At 37.3% G+C, this 20,335-nt stretch overlaps 2 protein-coding genes across 2 annotated transcripts in view; one reads left to right on the top strand and one right to left on the bottom strand.

Annotated features, from left to right (window-relative positions):
- Nucleotides 1–923: 923 nt before the first annotated feature.
- LOC103137477 (FAM3 metabolism regulating signaling molecule D) lies at nucleotides 924–4,890 on the top strand. The gene is made up of 9 exons (XM_007551228.2): nucleotides 924–1,117; nucleotides 1,196–1,285; nucleotides 1,380–1,412; nucleotides 1,531–1,654; nucleotides 1,746–1,804; nucleotides 4,211–4,261; nucleotides 4,356–4,440; nucleotides 4,523–4,649; nucleotides 4,757–4,890. Exons 1-9 carry the CDS (start codon nucleotides 1,105–1,107, stop codon nucleotides 4,847–4,849), a joined length of 675 nt encoding a protein of 224 aa, XP_007551290.1. The 5' UTR covers nucleotides 924–1,104; the 3' UTR covers nucleotides 4,850–4,890.
- Nucleotides 4,891–16,508: 11,618 nt separating this feature from the next.
- camk1a (calcium/calmodulin-dependent protein kinase Ia) overlaps nucleotides 16,509–20,335 on the bottom strand; it is a 24,070-nt gene continuing 20,243 nt past the window's right edge. The window contains exons 11-12 of the mRNA XM_007551217.2: nucleotides 20,185–20,335; nucleotides 16,509–18,594 (exon numbers count right to left, since the gene is read on the bottom strand). The exon at nucleotides 20,185–20,335 is cut by the window's right edge and continues 4 nt beyond it. Of these exons, the coding sequence (XP_007551279.1) occupies nucleotides 18,491–18,594; nucleotides 20,185–20,335 (255 nt within the window). The 3' untranslated portion in view covers nucleotides 16,509–18,490. The remainder of the gene's footprint in view (nucleotides 18,595–20,184) is intronic.

Raw genomic sequence — 20,335 nt, 5'->3', positions numbered from 1 at the left:
TATGTAACACACTTACTGACTGCAGCTGTGCATTTTCAAATGTTTTTTTTTTTCTTTTTCTTTTTTTATGTTAACATAATGACTTATTACACTACCGGCAAAAGGTTATTTCATTATTGGTTTAAAAATCTTATTACACTATTGGCTTTATTACATTTAAAACGGCCAGAGTAATTATGCTATTGGCAGGAATTATGTTATTGGCTGCAACAGGGATTACAACATTAACAATGTTGGTTCTAATCAAAACCATGAACCTAAATACTAACATGATGCCATAATACATTATCATATTCATACCACCTTCATAGCAGCCTGCGTAGATCTCACATTCTCTGCCATGTTTTGAGTTTTATTGTTTTGCTGTAATTAATTTCACATATGATTCCATGTTGTGTTTAGTTTCTTATCACAGAATGTGTTTTCTACGCCTCGGTTTTAATCCTTTGATTGTTTTTTTTTTTTTTTTCCTTCTGTAGTCTCCAGAGGTTTTATGCAGTTAGGTGTGTGTGAGCTGTTTTATGCAGATATTGGTTTTACAAAAATTTACATACAAATAGAAAACTCTGACAACTGCTACAATGATTCTTTAAACCCTTTTTTTTCATTCACCCATGCAATTTGAAATATGAGGCTTTTGGCCCCTTTTTCCATCTCCCTTTTTACTGTTCTGTCTTTTCTTTCTTCCGCTGTCAGATGCCTATTTGCACGGTAGATTCAGTCTACCCAGTAGTTTGATACTTGAGTGAACTTTCTTTAGGTTGAGAAGGGAAACTTGACCATCAGGTTCACACTGGGTGTGGTATGTACATGTGTGTGTGTGCGTGTGTGTGTGTGTGTGTGTGTGCGTGTGTGCGTGTGTGTGTGTGTTGTTAGTGCCACGTCCTGGTCTTTCTGTAACTCTAGGAGCCTTGACACATTTTTTCCCCCCTTTTTTGTTTGCACAAATACGAGAGTTGGCTGCTGGGAATTTTTCGGGGAACGTCTGCAACAGATAAGATGACACCAACGCTGCACTGCGCCAGTTTTATTTGCGTAATGAGCGCATGAAGAACACCTGAAAGGATTCATTTTGACAGATCAGTCTTTCGGTTTGTTGCTGAAATGAAAGATCGAAGTGAGGGTTTATTTTAAAACTGGTAGGTTTTGCTTCTGAGACTCGTGATCTTCACGTGTCTTTCTTCTTTCTTGGCAGCGTCCCTGACCCTCACTGCTGTGATTGTGCTCCTTCTAATCTTTTTCCTGACTTCATTTGATGCACAGGAGAAGGCACACAATGTTCTTGGTGAGATGATTTATTTCTATTCTTAAATCTTTAAAGCTGAGTAGTGATCTCTTGTCAATGCCATACATCTTTATTTTATTTTATTTTATTTCAGGGTTCAATAAAATTCACACAACATTCACAACAGGTGAGTCAGAAATTCACATTTTTGCTGCCGGCCTTGAAATCAAGTCAGTTTTATACTCAATTTGTATTAAAGTGGTAACCTAGTTCTTTTTTTTTTAATGTCTAATTTACATTTTAAGGCCCAGCTAAAGCAGTACCAAAGTGCAGCCTCTCTGCAGTCTGTCCCTCGGACCACTTTGCTTTTAAAATCCAGAGTGGAGCTGCTAATGTAGTTGGTCCAAAAATCTGCTTTGATGGTAAAAAGTATGTATGAATGTGATCTCAGATTCGCATGCTGAACCGGCGAAGGCTGCGACCCTCCTGTGAAAATCAATTTTCATCTGTGTCTCAACAGCATCATGAGTCACATTATGAACAATGTGGGACCAGGACTAAACATTGTGGTGGTAAATGGTAAAGTCTGATTTATAAATATAGGAGTCAGCATGCTGACAAGCTGTCTGTGTAAAGTCATGATGTCTAAATGTTTATTGTCGATTGTTTATAAAAGGATTAACCTGAATGGCTTCGGGCTTATAGGTTTATTCTTGCAGAAATATGGTGCTTTGCAAAAGTATTAACACCCACTGATTTGTCATGTTGCAAACACAAAATTTACTTGATCAACTCAATGTTTTATAGAATCACATTTTGCTTCAGGTCTAGATTCCCAAGGTTGAACGAAAGGTGTGTGCAAGCATGAATTTTCAAGTTTTCCTGTCTTAAGATTTCTGCAGGATCCTTGATTAGGACAATCTAACCCATGAATATTATTGCACGTAAGTCTGACAGGTTCTCCTTCAGAACTTCCCTGTATTTAGCTCCGTCTTGCATCTCATCAATTCTGCTTTTGAAAAATGCATCTCCACAGAATGTTACTTCCGCTACAATTCCTCACGGCAAGGGATTGTGTTCGGGGTGTGTTGAGAGCTTGAGATAAAACTCAATGTCCATTCGCTGCTTGAGCCTCAATGACAAACTCCTAATCATGCTATTTTTAGCTCAGCTGAACAAAAGCCTTCCACTCAGAGATTTACAGTTTTCACTCCAGCGTCTGAGAGGGCAATAGTAGCTAATATGTGTTGTCTACTCAGAGGAAGAGAAAGGAAAGGATCAAATGACGAGAATATTAACCCGCTTCTTTTTTTTTTTTGTATGCCTTGTCCACACAACAACACATTGCTCCTCACTGTATTTCTTTAAAGTAAACATAATTGTTGTTGTTTTTCTTCTGCTTATGATCCGACCCTTCATGTTTTATATCCGCTGTGGATTTGGTGTCACCGTCTGACTGAGGCAATTACTACCCCTGCTGGCCCACATAGCCAGACTGTTGTGGACAGGTAAAGATGAACTGGATGAGTTAGATGAATTCACTCGCCAGATGGCGGAGCGAACAGAGCGGAATTAGGCTTTGGTTTTTATCCACACATCAGTTTTTGCCTGTAGGTCAAGGAGTTTAGTTTAGGTCTCATCTGACCAGAGTGCCTCCACATATTTTCTGTGTAGTAAACTTTAGACCAGAAGACTTTCTGTCAACAATGACTTTGTGGTTGCAATATTTGTTAAGTTCTCTTGTCAACAGATTTAAAGTGAATAGTCTTAATACAAAAATAAATAAATAAATAAAAAACAAAGTTTGTTCCACTTGAAAGGTTGTTGCCTGCAAAATGTTTGGTTGTATCATTGTTGTCTGTTGACCTAGAGGGAAATGGAGGTTGGTGCATTCAGGATGATAATGGCTTGTGGGAAGAAACTGTCCCTGAGTCTGTTTGTCCTGGTTCTAATGCCTGGCGGAGGGCAGCAGGTCAAGCAGGAGGTAGGCGGGATGAGTGCCGTCTTTGATGATGTGCTTCGCTCTCCTGAAGCAACAAGAAGTGTAAATGCCTTTCAAAGAAGGCGGAGGGCAGCCCATGATCTTCTGCACTGTCTTGATCACTCTCTGGAGCCTCTTCTAATCTGCCTCAGTTCAGTGGCTGAACCACGTCGAGGCGCAGTGGGTTAGGATGCTCTCTGTGGAGGATCGGTGGAAGGTCATCAACGGCTTCTGGTAGATGCCGTTCCCTCTAAGCAATCTCAGGAAATGCAAATGTTGTACCTTCTCGTCGACAGACCAGGACTGAGGAAAGATTTTGGCACCCTGACTCACAGACGAGCATGCAACGTGTCTTTAAGTAATGCCTTGGTATGTTGGTAATTGTGTTATTCTCTTTTCATTTTTGTATGATGTTCCCTGTTGGAAACTTGAAATGTTATTTCTTAATCTAACTTTGCTTTAAGCTTCTCCACAACTTCATCCCGGTGCTGCCTGACGTGTTCCTTGATCTTCATGATGATGTTTGATCACCAGCATTATCTACAAAACCTTTGAGGCCTTCACAGAAAAACTGGAGTTATGCTGAGATTAAATTGCACACAAGATGGCTGTATTTGCTGTATGGGTTCATTCTGAGGGCAGTCTAAGTTTAGGGGGCAGTATAAATATCCACACCGCAATATTTTACATTTTTATGAGGAAAAAAGTTCAAATCATGAATCTTTTTCCTTCCACTTCAATATTATGTGCCACTTTGTCGAAGTCCAGCACAAAAAATCCCAATGAAATACACTGTAGTTTGTGATTGTAATGTGAAAAAGGGTGAATATGGGGTATGAATACTTTTGTAAATCACTATATATTCCTTCAAGGCTTTGCAATAATAGTCAAGCAGTCAATGTGAATGGTCTGTTTCTGACTATTTTTCCCATTACTGTAAATAAAAAGTAAATTAATTTAGTACGTAATATATATATATATATTTTTTTTTCTATCACAAATAGGTGAGAATGGAGTTGTAGAAAAGTTTGGCCATCTTAACATGATTAGTGGAAGTAAGTAATGACAATTTGTTTAACACATTTCAAACGCTGAGCTTTATTGAAGCGCCACAGTTTCTTTTCTTTCCAAATTTGAATTCCATATCAGACTCGGCAGACATCTTGGCATACCTGAACGAGATAAAGCCAGGAATGATTGTGCTGGTGGCCTCCTTTGATGATGCAGCAACAAAGTAAGCCCGAATCAAAACTTTCCAACATTTAAAAACGATCCAGGGTCACAGAACAGTGGCCTTTTCTGCTCATTTGCTGCAGGATGACAGATGAAATAAGGCAGATGTTTGTCGAGATGGGAAGCACTTTGATCGGCTCTGTTAAGCGGAGAGACAACTGGGTGTTTGCTGGGAGAACGGGGATAAAAATCAAAAGCTTCTTTGAGCAGGTCAGTGGACCCTGTCTGTGTCACTTTATTTGTTGTATTTGTGCCAGAAAAGCAGAATACATAAAACAAGTGTTTTTTTCTTTTTTTTCTCTTCCTGCCTCTGGTAGCGAGCTGAGAATGATAAGGAAACAAACATTTTCGATGGATGGCCAGGGATGGTGGAGGTGGGCGGCTGTTTCCCAAGAACCATAGGTGTCTAAAAGTTTTCATAAATGGACTTTGAAGATTTCCTTGCAAAAGACTTGAAGCTATGGAAAGTATTTTATTCTGCAGAATTCAACAAAACACTGTTGTACAAAATCCTTGCGGGCAAAAAAAATAAAATAAAAATAAAAATAACAATCTGCATTAATTTTCAAAAATTTTATCTTCTCATTTTATCCTTGAAGGATTGGAATAAATCACCTGTCCAATGAGGTGGACATCATGCACCAATGGTTGTGTTTTAGCAATACTGGTAATGTGCTGTTCCTGGAAATACTTGAACACCAGCACCGGTTCCTGCATCAAAAAAACAAAACCAAACAAGCATAGTTTCATTATTAGGCTGTACTTTTCAGATTAGTTCAATTGCGCATGAAGCAGTCGGTGAATTTTATTTGTTTTCTCTTTTTTTCACTATGTAAGTCTGAGGACCTGTAGGCGGCACAGAGGAGCTTGGTCAGGGGAGCAAAAAGTCAGAACCCTAAAGATGTTTCTCAGGACATAAATGAAGGATTAGGAAATAATAGACATAGTGATTCTCAGCTGCTGAGGGAGATAAAGGATGCACATGAAAAAGTTGAAGATTTGCCATCTGACAAAACTTAAGAACATTATAAAGCAAAATTTTGGATAACAGGATGCTCAAAAAAAAATAAAAAATCTGTTGTTTCGGTGTGATTGCCTTCTGGATATGTTCCTTAGTCGTACCAATAGGTTGCTGGGTTGGGTCATTTAGTGCTCAGAGGTCATTTGTTAAATTGCTGGGGCAACTGAAGCAGTAGAGCTCCAAGGGGAATGAGTTGGAAAGGTGAAAGGAGCATCTAGAAAGACTCTGTAAACGTTAACACTGAGACCTCTTTCACTGTACTCAACAATACTAGGAAATGTAAAAATGTGTACGATGGCAATATATTTGCAATGTTTTTGTTTTTCCTCTTAAATATTGTTAGTGTTTTGTAACATTCAGCTAAATCCCCAAATGATTCATACCTTTGGCTGATTTAGGTTTTAAAGCAACATTATCTTATTAAAACATTTTCCTTCTGACTCTAAACGTGATAAATGTTTCCGAGTGGAAAAAGTCGAGTCCTGTCTTGAATCTGTGGCTTGAGCTAAAGATTAGGGTGATGGCTGGAAGTCCTTCCAACCTCTAAGACTTTCTCCTCGGTATATGGAATCATAAAGTTAGGATTACTGCAATCACATTAAAAGTTGCTTTCAAGTGATTGAGGACAGAAATCATTTTTCAAATTTCAGTTTTTATTAAAACGTAAATGAAAACAATTATTTTCTGTAATTATCTTTTCTTAAATCATTTTGGGCCCGTGTGTAAATATTTTAAAACTAAAACACTTTTTATCACATGAGTGAAACGTGGGGACTTTTAAACATTACATTGAAAGAAAGTAATGTATGTTTGTGTCACAAAGACAAGTATTGGCAAGTGTTTAACATGTTGAAACTTCATCTCAAACACTTTCACAACAGTGATGGCAAAACATAAGGCTGCAAGGGACTCTGAATCCCTTCTGGAATAGTTGGCATTATTATCCAGGAAAGACAAAACTCAGGTTTGGTGTGGATTGTGAAGAATCATCTCAGAAGGCTTTCGGACAGCTTCAGGCTGACCTGAGGCTGTCTCCGCTGTCCGCCTGAGACTCACCATGAACGAGCTGTGTGCAGAGCGGAGTGGAAAACAGGAGAGGTTTCATGAGCAGAAGCCAAAGGAGACACCCGTACTGTAACAGCAGCCCAGAAATGTGAAATTAATGTTTGTTTTAATGAGCCAGTCTCTCTGAAATGCGGCAAAACTAGATCTCTTTGGGAATAAAGAGCATCGGTTTGTTTACAGTCAGCAAAATGAAGTCCATGTGGGAAAGCGTTGTCTGTCTTTTGATGCCCTGTGTGTTTTCTCCTCTAACTGTTTTTTGGATAGTCTCTGAGTCATACTTTGATCTTTTTGAATCGTCGTGACTTTGAACACTTATCTAGATGATCATTTTTGGACTTCTTTGAAGACAAATATCTTTGAGTGAATTTTTTACACTGTGTAACTGGGTTAGGGGTCTCAGCGAGACTTTTTGAAGGACCGTTTTGATGTTTTAGCAATGCCATGGAGTTTTTTTTTTTTCTTTTTTTTTTGTGCTTATGAGATGTCAAAACATCTTCAAAACCTAACTCTGAAAGATACTGCATGGCCTAACTTTGCCTCTTTAATAAATTCAAAAGATCAAACTCAATTTTCTCCTGAATTTATTCAGATTCTGACAGAATCCAAAACTCCTGTATGTAACCTGTTTGTTTTGAGTGCTGCTTTCCTGGGAGGATAATTATTGGTTGAAAAAGTTTCTATTTATCTTTTTTGTTTGGCAGCTGCAGCAAAGAAAGAATTGCCTCAAGTGAACTGTAGAAACTCACTTGCTGATACAAGTGTCTGAAAAAAGTTCAGAACAGAATAACGTTTATGTATTTATTTATTTATTTCATTTCTCCCTTAGTTGAAAAATGTAACTTTCTAGTAGCTGATCCATTCAGAAGTTTGGAGCAGAAACATTTTTTAGGCATTTCTTTTCTTCTGCTGGATTTGTGGACATCCTGCAGGACGGAGATCCCGGGGCGGATCCGGAACATCTTGGATGGATTATTTTTTTTCCCTTTTGGCCCTGGAACAGCAGGGCCTCCCCAGTGGAGAGGGATGTCTTGGTTTTCCCACTCGGAAACTGTAGCTCCTGCGACCTGACCTCAGATAAGCAGACAGAAATGAATGGGTGAATGGACTCTCTCCACCCAGAGACCCAGCAGGTCTCTGACCAGTCGCTGAATTCCTGATTCATGCTGAGAACGTGGCAGTGACCCATAGACAGGTGAGTTTTCTCTTGACTTCCTCATGAAACACATCATGTGAGTCATTCTTCAGGAACATCAGGATAACCAAGCATAACCTATGTGACAAAACCTCTTTCTCTAAAGTTATAAAACAAATGCTTTAGGTTTAACTCACATTTTTCTGCTCTCTGTGTCTCACTTCTGCTCGTTTCCCCAAAGGAAGTGAATAATCGGACCAAAAACAGGTCTTTATCAAACTGAAAAGATGCCCGCCGAACAGTGGGCCTCAGGGACTGTTTATGCTGTCATGTCCTATTAATTCCTCTCAGCACAATATCCTCTGTGTGAGACTGGCCAAACAGCAGGACTCCCCCTTCATCAACCAAACAGCTGCTGGCACTGATGCTACCATTAAAGACCTTTCCGCGCTTTTATAGATTCTTTTTCTATTTAGATCATTTGCTGCTGTCTCGTGAAATCCAACTAATGATGTAAAGTAGACACTGCGGAGCGTTTGTGATGGCAGAAAATTATAGAGAAACGGGACTATTTTCTGCGCCGCACAACTCATTTTGTAAGAAAGTTGCTGTTTATGTACAGGCGTTTATAACCGCTTTTCATCATGCCTTTTGCTAATAGCTCTTCGGAGCCATTTGGGAAGTCAGGAAGACGAACTTCTGCCGTTCTGAAACTAAATGTTTTCCTTTAATTAGTTGATGATGGATCTCAGCTGCCCAGCAGTTCAGAATCTTCTCTCGTGCTTTGTTCTGTTTGTTTTCAGCGCACAAATTACTTCTGCAGTCACGTCGATGTTAACACCTAAACCGCCTTTCTATGAAGCTGCTGTTGTTGTTGTTGTTTTATTTTTTAAAAGGGTCCTTTGGCATTTTGAAGCACAGATCTTGTCGTATGTGTGTAGGATATGATTCATTAAACAGTTAGTGCACTGCTTTTGTTAAAACAAACCAAGTAAATAGATGAAACTGATAGAAAGAGAGCTCAACATGATCTGAAGGCTGATGACAGCCAGCTGAAGGTTATAGCTCGTGCCAGTAAATAGGCACATACATTCTATTTATCAGACAGCTTTAAAAGAAAAAAAAGCACAAAGTGCCTCACACAAAACCAGAGGAAAATTAATAAAACATGATGAAAAAGTCAAAAAACCTTCTCCGCAGAAACGATTTACATGTTTTTCAGTTGAACTGCGTGTTATACACGTACAGCAGATCAAAGCAGGAAAAAGCGTCGATATCATTTATAATGACCTCATTATATCTGACCAAAAATGTAGCATTTCATCAGGGAGTGTGGGCACTTTTTTTTTTTATATCCACGACCTAAGAATTTAAGATTTGGTCAGGAATGATCCAGCTTAAGGTCCTCTGGGATTTCCAGCTGCTGACCGCAGCCGCTGGGAAACCTCAAATGAAGCCGGTGGTGATGGATGCAGCGATCTGAGCTGGCAGCAGAAGTATGAGAAGTACGGAAAGAGGAAGTTTCAGAAACTCTTAAGTGCTGAAAGGTGAAAAATGAATCAGAAATTGTGAAAAGTTAACGTCTCAGTGGTGGAGGGGCCTTTAGATCTCTTGGGGCCCGTGTCCCCTCAACCTGAGCGCAGCAGAGGTCCAGACTGCCGACTCTCGGATGTGAACTTCCGGACCAGGTTTGAGATGGAAAAGATCCTCACATTTATAAAGCTAATGATGCATTTATTAACATGTTTCTTCAGGTCTCTTGATTCTCTGAATAAAGCTAAGACAATTAAATGACAGATATTTTACAGTTTTCTTTCAGGAACATTGTCTTAAAATGTCCCTTTGCAGTCTTTAACTCAAAGCTGAAACCTTACTTCTCTGGCTTAATAATATTCATAAAATATCCCACATTTTAAGCCTAAAACAGATCTTCTTTTTTTTTTCCTGTCAAATTTAAAATGAATACAATCAAAATGTTACATCTTCAGAAATCATTAACTTGCTTTTCCAGTTACATTTTCCCCAGTGCCCTGTCTCTTGCTTTCCCATTGTTACAGCACAGTCAATGAATTTATTATCAGACAACAAAGGCAGAAGGAAACAGTTTATTCAGCTGTCCTGTCTGAGTCCCACAGGGGGAGTGATTTTTTTTCTCCCGTCAATTAATTCTGCTCAAACTCCATCAAATGAGGACCTCAGTAGGAATCAGAGTAGTTTTTGTTTGATCCCCTCATTAATGAGGTAGCTGTTCACCTTGAGGGCGCTCGCTTCACCGGACATGTAGAGCACCAATGGCTTCATTTGTATGTCATCATTATAACATTGGCATGTGCCGCTGTTGTGTGAAATTATGTATTTGTTTCATTAGTTCGTTTATTTAAAGCGTTTTTGCACACTCGAGTTTTGAAATATCCAAAGATATTAAGTACGAGTGCCTGAGGTGTTAAAAGAAAGATATTTAATGTGTTTGCATTTTTAAGTAATTTGATGTATTTTTTTTTTATTAATGCTAACATATATAATATGTGATAATGAATACTATTGTCAGCATCAATACTAGTGTTGTTGCTATTTTTTATTTATATACATTTGTAGTCATTAAATTAATTAATCATGAATTATTTAGATACTAAAATGGATGTTTCTATTTTGATATGGTGTTAGATGGAAGTTTGGTCTGAAGAATCCAGCAGAACCACATCGACTGCAAGAACCGAAGCTGTTCTATGTTTTATTTCATGTATGTTGAATCTAAGATATAAGTTTCACTTTATAAAATATATCCCAAAGAGTAAATGTCTGTTCCACAAAAATAACATATTTAGATTTACCTATATGTAACTATTTAAAGACAAAAAGAGCATAATGTTTCTCCCCATGAATAAATACCTCATGCTTTGAAACTGTGAAACAGTTTCACTCCTTGGCATTCTCTTTTGTCGTTTGTCACAATATTGACCTTGTAGCAAATTGAAACTAGGCCACCTTAACAAGTCTGTTCACAGGAGCTCCAACCTGAAAAGGATTGCTGTGTTTTCGTTCTCTTTTGGGTCACTTTAATCTGTACTTTATCCCTGAAACTGCACCTCTCATCTAAATATCAAACCACTTCTTTTGTTTTGACTTTAAACTTCACATTATAAAACCAGCAGCTCGTCGAAGGATAACTCACCCACACAATTTTACAACTGCCTGTTTTTCAAAGACAATAAAAGGAAACCCAAAACAACTGTGAACTCGTCATTTTTGACATCTTCTGCATTTGCTTTTTTTAAATTGAATCTGAAGAAGCAAGATAAGAAACATGTCAGCACTGCTTCGCCGCAAAACTAAATCCAGCTCTGTCAACCATCTTTATCTCCGCTTTAGCATTTAAAAAAAAAATAAATAAGTACAGTGATAGTGGGTGTTAATAAAGTCAATAAACATTTTAAATATCGTATTTATCATTTGCATAAACTAGCTGGTAACTTTAAAGTATCACTCAAACTCCACTCAATGATTCATTTTTAAACTTTTCAATATTATTCTCCCCTTCAAAACAGCTTCAAGAGGTATGTAAAAAAAATCTGTTTTAACAGCTAGCCCAATACGATATTCATTACATAAAAAACCCCACAATAATAGTGAACATATCGCATTACGGTGCAGATTCACCTATGTTAACATGTGATTGAATACCAACAGTTTTTGTCTCTTTTATCTCAGCTCCACTGCCAGGCAGAAAGCAGTGATTTTATCAGACCCCACAGACCTCCCTGTCATTTAACAACCTGCAGACGCTCCGCCAATAACCACGGATGACACACAAGAGGTTGGACAGATACACACTGAAAGTCATAAATACTCGCAGGCAAGTTTTATTATTTGTATAAATCCTGGAATTTGCTGTCTTTTCAGAGAGGAGAATAGGCCAGGAAGGACACTCTGGACACACGAGAGCTTTGGAGAGGAGAAAACAAGAGGGAAGGGAAAGTGGAGGTCGCCATGCCTCCGTGGAGGAAAGTAGAGATGGCTAAAACAAAAGCAAGACTTTTTATGAAGGTCAACATTTGAAATTTGTGAAAGTATGTCCAATTATCTCAGTTATATGAAGTGAGTGCTTACATTTGAATGGCTAATAGTGTACTTGTGATGATTAAGATCTATAAACTGTTGTAATGCTCATTTATGACCCTTTTGAGACATTTTTTTCTCCCGATATACTTTAAATCCATAGAATGTATCATTTTTTTTTCTAGTTTGAAACAGTGCTTCAGGTAATGTACCCTTTAAGTTTATCTTCCCTAAATTGTCCCGTGACAAGGAAGGAAAATACATATGTGGGCTGAACAGAAGAGTTGGAGTCGAGTATATGGGATCGACTCATGAAAGAAGAAGAACTGGACACCGTTCTGCAGCAGTGTGTGATATAAGCAAGTGACCACCATCAGGAGGAGGTTGGTGTGGTGTGTACGTACGGTTCTCTCATGCACTTCTGATGAAATTGTCTTTAGGTGGGAATGTGTGATGAAAGATGGTCCTGTGTTGTGTTTTGATAGAGCTCTGACCTTCCCGGGGTCCAGGATCTTCACTATTTCGCATCCCGCAAGGATCAAGTGGGTTTGAAAAACAAATGCATTGACGCATTGATTATACAGCATGTATTGCAGTTCCATAATCAGCCAGTGGAGGGCAGCCCAACCTAGACTTTATCAATGTACTGAATTTATTCGTTCAAGACATACTATATCTGATTTATTTCGGGTAATACAGTTTCCATGGAAATTAACAGAGATGCATCATATATGATGAATAAATATCTGTACTGTAACACAATTTTATTGCCTGTTTTATTTTTTATGAATTTTGCTTTTTGATTAAGCAGTCTTTTTAAAAAATATTTATTTGTTTCAAGGATAACCCCCATTTTGAAAGGGGTTCATGTCAAGATCCCAAAATCTACACGCAATTAAGTTTTGCTTCTACTAACAAAAAGACAAGAAGTGTAAGAAAAAGCCTAACTCCAAATTAAAGTGTTGTTTAGAACCTCTGCTCTCAATAATAATAATAATAATAATAATAATAATAAAATGCTGTGAATCCTGAGATAGGTGACATTGTGTCTGTTTCTTTTAGATATTTTGCTCGCTTAGCTATTTAACCCAGGATCATTGAGGGTTTTTTTTTTTTTTTCTAAATAATAAACAGGTATTACAGAAAAATACACAGTTAAAAGATTCTCAAGCTATAAAAGAATAGGCATGTGTCATAGAATCAGCGTCAAAAACTTTCAGTTTAGATTAAAAGCACTAAACAAGATGAGGTCAGTCAATCTAAAAGCTTGTTGTAACAAGTTTCTTGGAGAGGGAGCAGAGTGAACGAAAGCATTCTTTCCCAATTCAGTCTGAGCAAAAGGGACAGAAAGAAGCAGAAAATTGCGTGAGCGAAAAGTACAAGAGTCCACATTCCTCAGTACAAATATAGATACAAATATACATACATATATACATACGAGCTCCATACCACCAAATTATGGTGAAAGGTCAATGTGTTGGAGTGACCATCACAAAGAAAATCTGTGGATTGAACAGAAAAGGTGAGAGAGGAGGCCAATAAACTTGACTCCGTTTATAGACGGCCGATTCCTTCCTGTCAGGAGAAATGAGCCAAAATTACAACAATCCACTGTGAGAAGCTTGTAAAGAGACTCACAAAAGGTTTCATCAGCGTAATACAGTTTAAAAGGCAATCCCGCCCTATACAGAGGATGTGTTTAAACCTCTGAATTTAAAGAGAAGGAAATCTGTACATTGTTTAAGCAAACAGAATCAGAATCTCATAGAAAAAAAAAGAAAAAAGTAGAAATATCTTTGTTTGAGTGCAGCTAGTCTGGAGTTGAAAAAGTCCTAATTAAAAAAGTCTCATGTCTGTCTTGCCAACACAAATAGGAGGATTCTCAGAGATGCAGCAAAGAGAGAGGCGTCCAAGTCTGTATCACAGCTGTTAGACTGTGTCGACATGACAACCAGTTAGTTGGGAGTCTGTCCTGATATGTTGAGTTTGTCCAAAGTTATTTCAACTGGAGCTGTGTGGAGCAAAATTAAATGGGGCCATTTAATTTTGCAGCAAAAACACCCCTCCACACTGGATTGGCACAGATGAAAAACTGGAGAAGCGGCCTCTATTAGGTAAAGAGATCTGTGATGCTGTGGACTTGTTTCTCTTCCAATAGGAAGATAGACTTGGTCATCAAATTTCTTTGGTATTTTTACAGCATGAAGATCCAAGAGAATGGTTCATCAGATACAAAATCAACTTCACCTGCAAGGCCAAGAAATTTCTGCACATCTATAACTTTAAACCAAAGCACACCGTAAAGAATGCAAATAGTTATCTGTGAACTGAATTTGTTCACAAGCGAATCTGTTTTCTCGTTTTGCTTTCCATTATAAAGACCTTCTCGTCGTCTCACGACAATACAAACAATGCATAGACAAGGAAGTTTTATTTCATTTCCTGCAGTCGTTTCTTTGTGGGTACAAATCGTATTTTCATACAACTTTTTCAATAACCCCTGATGCATTGCATCCATACATTTGTAGCTCAAAACAGCTTTTACAAAAAAGGATATACAATATATACTTATATTTATATTTTTTTATATATATATATTTATATATATATAATATACATGTGTTTCTTTATGCATTTTAGTGTGTTTGTAATGGTTAACATAAGCTTAAAAAAAATAAAATAAATCACAGCCGGGTGGAGATAAATCCCAAAAGAAAGTCTTTACCAAACATATAATGGCCAGGTTATCAAAGTCATCAACATTGGCTATAGTACACTCAACATGAAGCCCTTCAAACACAGTTTGCATATATTCCACAATTACAGTCATGTAAATCCAGAGTGATTGCCTTGTTGTTGTTGTTTTTTTTTTTTGTACTATGGAGCCACATTAACAGCTACATATGAAACAAAACTCTTTAACGAAGGAGGATCAGTTGATGGGTTAGTTCACTGAGTTTCTAAAGCTTTTTTTTTTTTTCTTTAAACAGAATCCAACATATCATGGGATACATTCTTTTATACCGGTAATGATGTGAAGAATATCAGGATTGTAGGCCTTTTTTTATTCAGTGGTAAAGTTGCAGTAATAATATTATGTGTCTTCAATCGTTTGTACAATTGGAGTGGTTGTTGAGTTGTACGATAAGTAAAACAAATAAAAATAAACAATGTATCACAATCTATGTATGGCTTCAGTGTCTTTTCCTTAAGAGGACAAACGTAAATAGTTCACTCCAGCAGCCAGTTGTTGCTACTTGCACATTTGTTTTTAAGACCCTGCTGAAAATAGATTTTAAAAAATACTAACTTAGCACAACAGCTGATATGTTTTTTTTTTTCTTTAGTAGGGTCAAAGATGAGGGGGAAAAAAACAAGCAGGAAAACACAGCCAGAAATAAACATAGTACAGAAAAAAGATCACTCAGAAAGAGACTTGACTGTTCGAGTCAATGCAAATGATAAGTCCACTGTGCTGTGTTGTACTTTGTCAACGTTACTTCAGGTGTTAATCACTTCACATTACATAGCTCAAAAAATTACATCAGTTTTCAATACAACATAGTAATATTAAATTGTGTCTTTATACTAATTGATCATCATTCATGTAAACATATTAAACCAGGTCATGCAAACAGTAGACCAAAACTTCTTCCACTAGAGGTGCACAGCACAGAGCAGGCAGAGCGCCCAGACTGAGATCCTCCCGACTCAACATGAGCCGGGTCTGGGCCAGGACAGGAGGCTGACAGCCTGTGGATTTCTTTATTTTTTATTGGTTTATTTTATTTTATTTTTTTTAATTATTATGTCTTTTTGCTGAAAACAAAATGGTGAACATAAGCATTTCTGTGTTCCTCATGGCATAATAAGAGCTCATGGATATGAAGACATAGTGGGGATCTCAGTTTGAGCCTCTGGTAACAAAACAGCCATAAAACAAACAAACAAAAATGTCTCCTTTTGGATATTCATACATTTCAATGGTTTACCCCGACAGGAAGCATGCAGACACTTCAGGTCAAAACCACCCATTACTAACCCAGTCTGAGCCAGAACAAAGAGTCCAAAAACCCCATGTTTTAATTGCTACTTTCAGGTATCTCCATATTGTTTACACAAAGTGGTAATTAGTCAGAGGAAAAAAGAAGAAAAAAAAAAGATAGTTGACAAAATAATAAAAAAAACTTAATTTTGCAGTAATAAATGCTCAGCTTTAAGACAGGCAGCTCTTTTATGATCACAAAACACATTTCCTGTTAAATGTTGTGTTATTATCCACCTGATTTGCTGTGTTTTTACTTCTCATCCACATGAAAACAGCATTTGTTGGGGAAAATGACATTTTAAGCTTGGCATTTTGTGTGTATTCATGAATAGAATATCCAGCCACTAATGCCCACTACAAACTGCATCCAGTAAAGAATCAGATTAAACTGGGCTTCACTGGACTGAAATGCATTTCATTCAGTTAGAAAACGCTTGATGTAAAAATGGGCTGAACCGAGACAGAATTTGAATTTGGTGGATTATATTGGGACTTAAATATATTGTATTCAGTTCAAACAATTTAGTACATTTTAGTCAGTTGGATGATAACTAGGCTAATTTTCTAAGTAGGATTTCTAGGTTGAACTGTGTTACAGCTGAACTAGATTATAACTGGGGGCGAAAAAGCTAAAATAAATTAGATTATTTATTTATTTATTTATTTTTAATTTATTTATTTATTTATTAGTATTTACTTGAGCTGAGCTATATTCAGCTGGAATGAACTGGAGTTAATCGGTCTGTGTTTTTAATTGAAGCGTATTATATTTAATTGGAAGAAACTGGAAGCAATTTATTTATTTAGAATAATAAATTAGACTGAAGTATTCAGTTTGTAAGAGTGAGACTAAATCTGATTCAACTGGACTAAAACCAGATGAAAGTGCAAAAAAAAAAAAAAAAAACTAAAGTCAATTATAAGTAAACTTGATTGGACAGATTTCTATACTGGAACTGAATAGGAAACTGAAAAGAGTCAATTGGGTTATAAGGTACTACATCTACTTGTTAAAGCAACCGGATCAAATCACATTACAGCAGAACTGCATTCAGTTTAATTGAAACGGTTTACTTTGTCTAAAATGTTCCCTGAGTGGACTTTTGTTTTGAAGAGCTTCCACACAAACCGAGTTGTTCACTAGGCATTAAAACATAACTTGAGGGAGAAACAATGTTCAGCTACTTGACTCGAGTCACTTCTTGGATAGTTGCTGGCATTTCATTAACGAATAAAGAGCAGAAAGACCTGCAGGACTCTCTTTAAGTACCGGTTCCCTTTAAATGGCATTTTCTCTGTAACCTGCCTGGCCAGATTTTGCAGGGAAAGCTGCCAGTATTGTGGAGTGTGTGGGCCAGATGGATGCAGACACAGAAATTATGATTAGAGGTAGATGTTTCACATAATGAGATAACAATTATGATAAAGGACACAGCTTTTAGAACTCCTCTTTGATTGAAACACCCCGTGAAGCTAACATGCTGAACCATTGGTTAAAAAAAAAAAAATAAATAAATAACTGCTCTGTTATGGCTGCACAAAAAAAGATAATTGCTGAGTTAGACCTTTTTAAACTGAAATAACCTCTGGATTCTCAAAGCAGCCTTACAGATTATTTTCAGTTTTTGGTTTGTTGTCACAGCTAAATGTTTCAGATCACCTGAGTTGATACAAAACGCAGTTCTCAAATGGTAATTTCATTTATTAAGGGTAAAAACTATTCAAACAATGTATCCCTTTGTGAAAAAGTATTTGGTAGCTAAATTTAACAATCCTTGGCAAAGACTGCCACCGAGCTCATGGGTTAACCTGCAATGAGTTTTTTTATATCTCAGTGCAGGAATGTTATCTCACTCTTCTTTGAAGAATTTTAATTCAGGCACATTGTAGCGTTTGAACGTTTTAACAGCCTGATCACGGTCTCTGACAGATTTAGGTCCAATCAGCAGCGATATTCACTTTAGATCTATTATGGAGGACATTTTACTCAGGCATGTGAGGCATGCAGTGCTCTACACATCAGAAGTGACTTTCTAGATGACAATATTATTTTTATTTTTTTTTTATTATTATTATTTGAGGATAATTACTCTTATCCTCAAATAATAGGACCTACAATGTAGGTCCTAAAGCTTTTGGACCCCTTTTCAGACTTAAACTTAGTAATTTTATTTCTCATCTGTTGTTTCATTCCTTTGAGATCTTTTGACCTACTTCACGTTTCTTCCTGATTCTGATGTTCTGACAATAACTAGTCCTGTATGTGGCTGTAAAATTGAACAACAATGGGGTCAATTACAGGCAAAGGCTGTGATGAACCTTTCCCTGTCATTAACCTTGCTTTGGTTAGCTTGCCTTAATAATTGAAATCATCACTTATGAACTGCTTCTTGTATTTTCCCTTCTATCTTTGACAGTATAATTTGCTTAATGATGCAGCAAAATATTGAAGTGTGACAAAAACATAAATAAATAAATAAATAAGCAATCTGTAATTGGGCAAATACTTTTCTTAAAGTACTGAAATGATTTACTTGAACATAAAAAATAAAAAAAACATTTGGTTCTTACAAAAAGAAAAGAAAAAAAAAAGAAAGAGAGGAGAACTGTTGTCTGGGTATGTGCTCTGGACATTGACTAATATCTACTCTGCCTTACTGGCCAGACTGGGTGGGCGGGTTCTGGGTGCTCCAAAGACACTTAATCATCATGACACCAGGAGGCTTTGCTCAGATGCGACTGGTTGGCCTGCAGCAGTAGGTGCAGCTTCTCAGGCTGTCCCGATCCGTGCTGCCCTCGTTACTTCCACGGCGACCATCCTCGTAGTGCGACACTGGGTGATGAAGAGCAGCAGAGCGGCAGAGGAGTTGAGGAAAAACAACCCAAGGGTTAGTCATTACGAGTACAACATCAAAGTTAACGTCATTTTTTTGTTTCAGCATATTTAACATGAGAGCTGTCTGTTTGACTGTGACAGTGCGGCATAATTTAATACGTTGGCAAACCTGTCCAACTAATAAATAAGATTTATGAGTAGGAGGGAAGATATAAGATATGCAATAGAGCAGAATTAATGCAATTCCAATTCAAGTCTGGCAACAGCACACAGGGAACAAGCCTTTTGCTTTCTGTAGCAGCAGGACCTTCATCTCACTCGTTATCTTTAACATTTTAATGCTTTACTTTAAATTATACACAATCAGAAATTTTGAAATGTGTAGTCAGAAGCTCATGGCAGGTTTAGATTTAAAGTTCCCCTATCCATTTGCAACAAAACTCTTAATACTAACACAAAGTACCACCTGTAACCATTTCCACATGTGTGTGTTGCACATGACACACATGATGCTTTACAGCTGCAGGTCTTGCAGAGATCTAAATCATTACTTTAGGAGTAACAAATGACAAGGGTTAGAATATGTAACACAGTAGCTTGTCTTATATTAGAAAACGTTCATTCACGACATATATAATAGTTTGAGGGAAGTTTAGACTATGCAAATAGGAATAATGAAAGCAAAATACGAGTCTCCAAAGAAATACGTTACTTCTAAAGAGATACTGAGTGTTGCAAAAGAAAACACACAATCCCATCTGCACAAAAAATTTATATAACTGCTTTCGGTGCTTTTTGTCATCGTTTGTCAACAGACTGGGCTGAGTCACATCAGATCGTCTCTCAAAAATACGGCAGACGAGGCGTCCTGGCAGCTGAAGGATTTGTAAATGAAAAAAAATAATAAAAATAAAAATCTTACATTGCTCATCATTATTCTGTCCTGTAAACTACACAGTTGGTTAAAGAACTTTGTAAAATCAGCCTGAGATTTCTCTGAAGTTAATGAAGTATCTACCTGTGTCTGTAATCTTAAATATTTTTAAATTGTGATAACTTACAATGACTCACTACTTCTACACACACCTGTCAAAATTCCAGATTTTTTGAAAACAATGAATAACTTCCAGTCTTTTTTTTTTTACTTTCAGTGTCATCACGTGTTTCCTGCCCAGTTCAGCAGGTAAATAAACCAGATCAGAGGAAAATGTAAGGAAAAAAGAAAAAAAAATTAAATGATTAACATTAAATCAAAAGATATTTCAGCAAAGGATTAGTTTAAGGTTATTTTTCCCACCTAACATTTTTATTCATTTTTTTATTTAATTTGTAACTTTAAAAAGAAAATATGGACATTATTTATCATAGACTTAATTGAAATGTCAAAAAAATGATTTCTAACTGAGGTGTGCACTCCACTGTGCAAAAGCAAAATTAAAGACTTCATCTCTTAAAAAAATACTCTGAAAAAGTCTTTGGAGGCACCTTCACAAAGCACCTACTTTGGCAAGATTCTTCTATTAACCACATACAGCAGTGGCCGGTTTGAAGTTGTATTTGCTCGTTAACTATGAGCTGCTGACTTACAGCTCTCCTCCTCCTCGTTCCCCAGTTCATCCTCCTCTTCCTCCACCTCCTCCTCTGGGAGCAGATGTCCATGGCAGGGACTGGTGGGAGTAATCTGACTCGGTCCCTCGAGACTGGTGCCCAGCTGCAGCCTCCGCATGTGTCGCACCAC

The sequence above is a fragment of the Poecilia formosa genome, unplaced genomic scaffold (genome assembly GCF_000485575.1).
Source record: "Poecilia formosa unplaced genomic scaffold, Poecilia_formosa-5.1.2 Scaffold2, whole genome shotgun sequence".
NCBI lineage: Eukaryota > Metazoa > Chordata > Actinopteri > Cyprinodontiformes > Poeciliidae > Poecilia > Poecilia formosa.
Note: the sequence above shows the minus strand (reverse complement) of the source record. Positions and strands in the feature narration are given on the sequence as shown.

Coding starts and splice junctions, on each gene's coding strand:
- LOC103137477 (XM_007551228.2), top strand. Junction 1,286..1,379: donor GAAGGCACACAATGTTCTTG/GTGAGATGATTT, acceptor ATTTTATTTCAG/GGTTCAATAAAATTCACACA. Junction 4,262..4,355: donor TCTTAACATGATTAGTGGAA/GTAAGTAATGAC, acceptor ATTCCATATCAG/ACTCGGCAGACATCTTGGCA.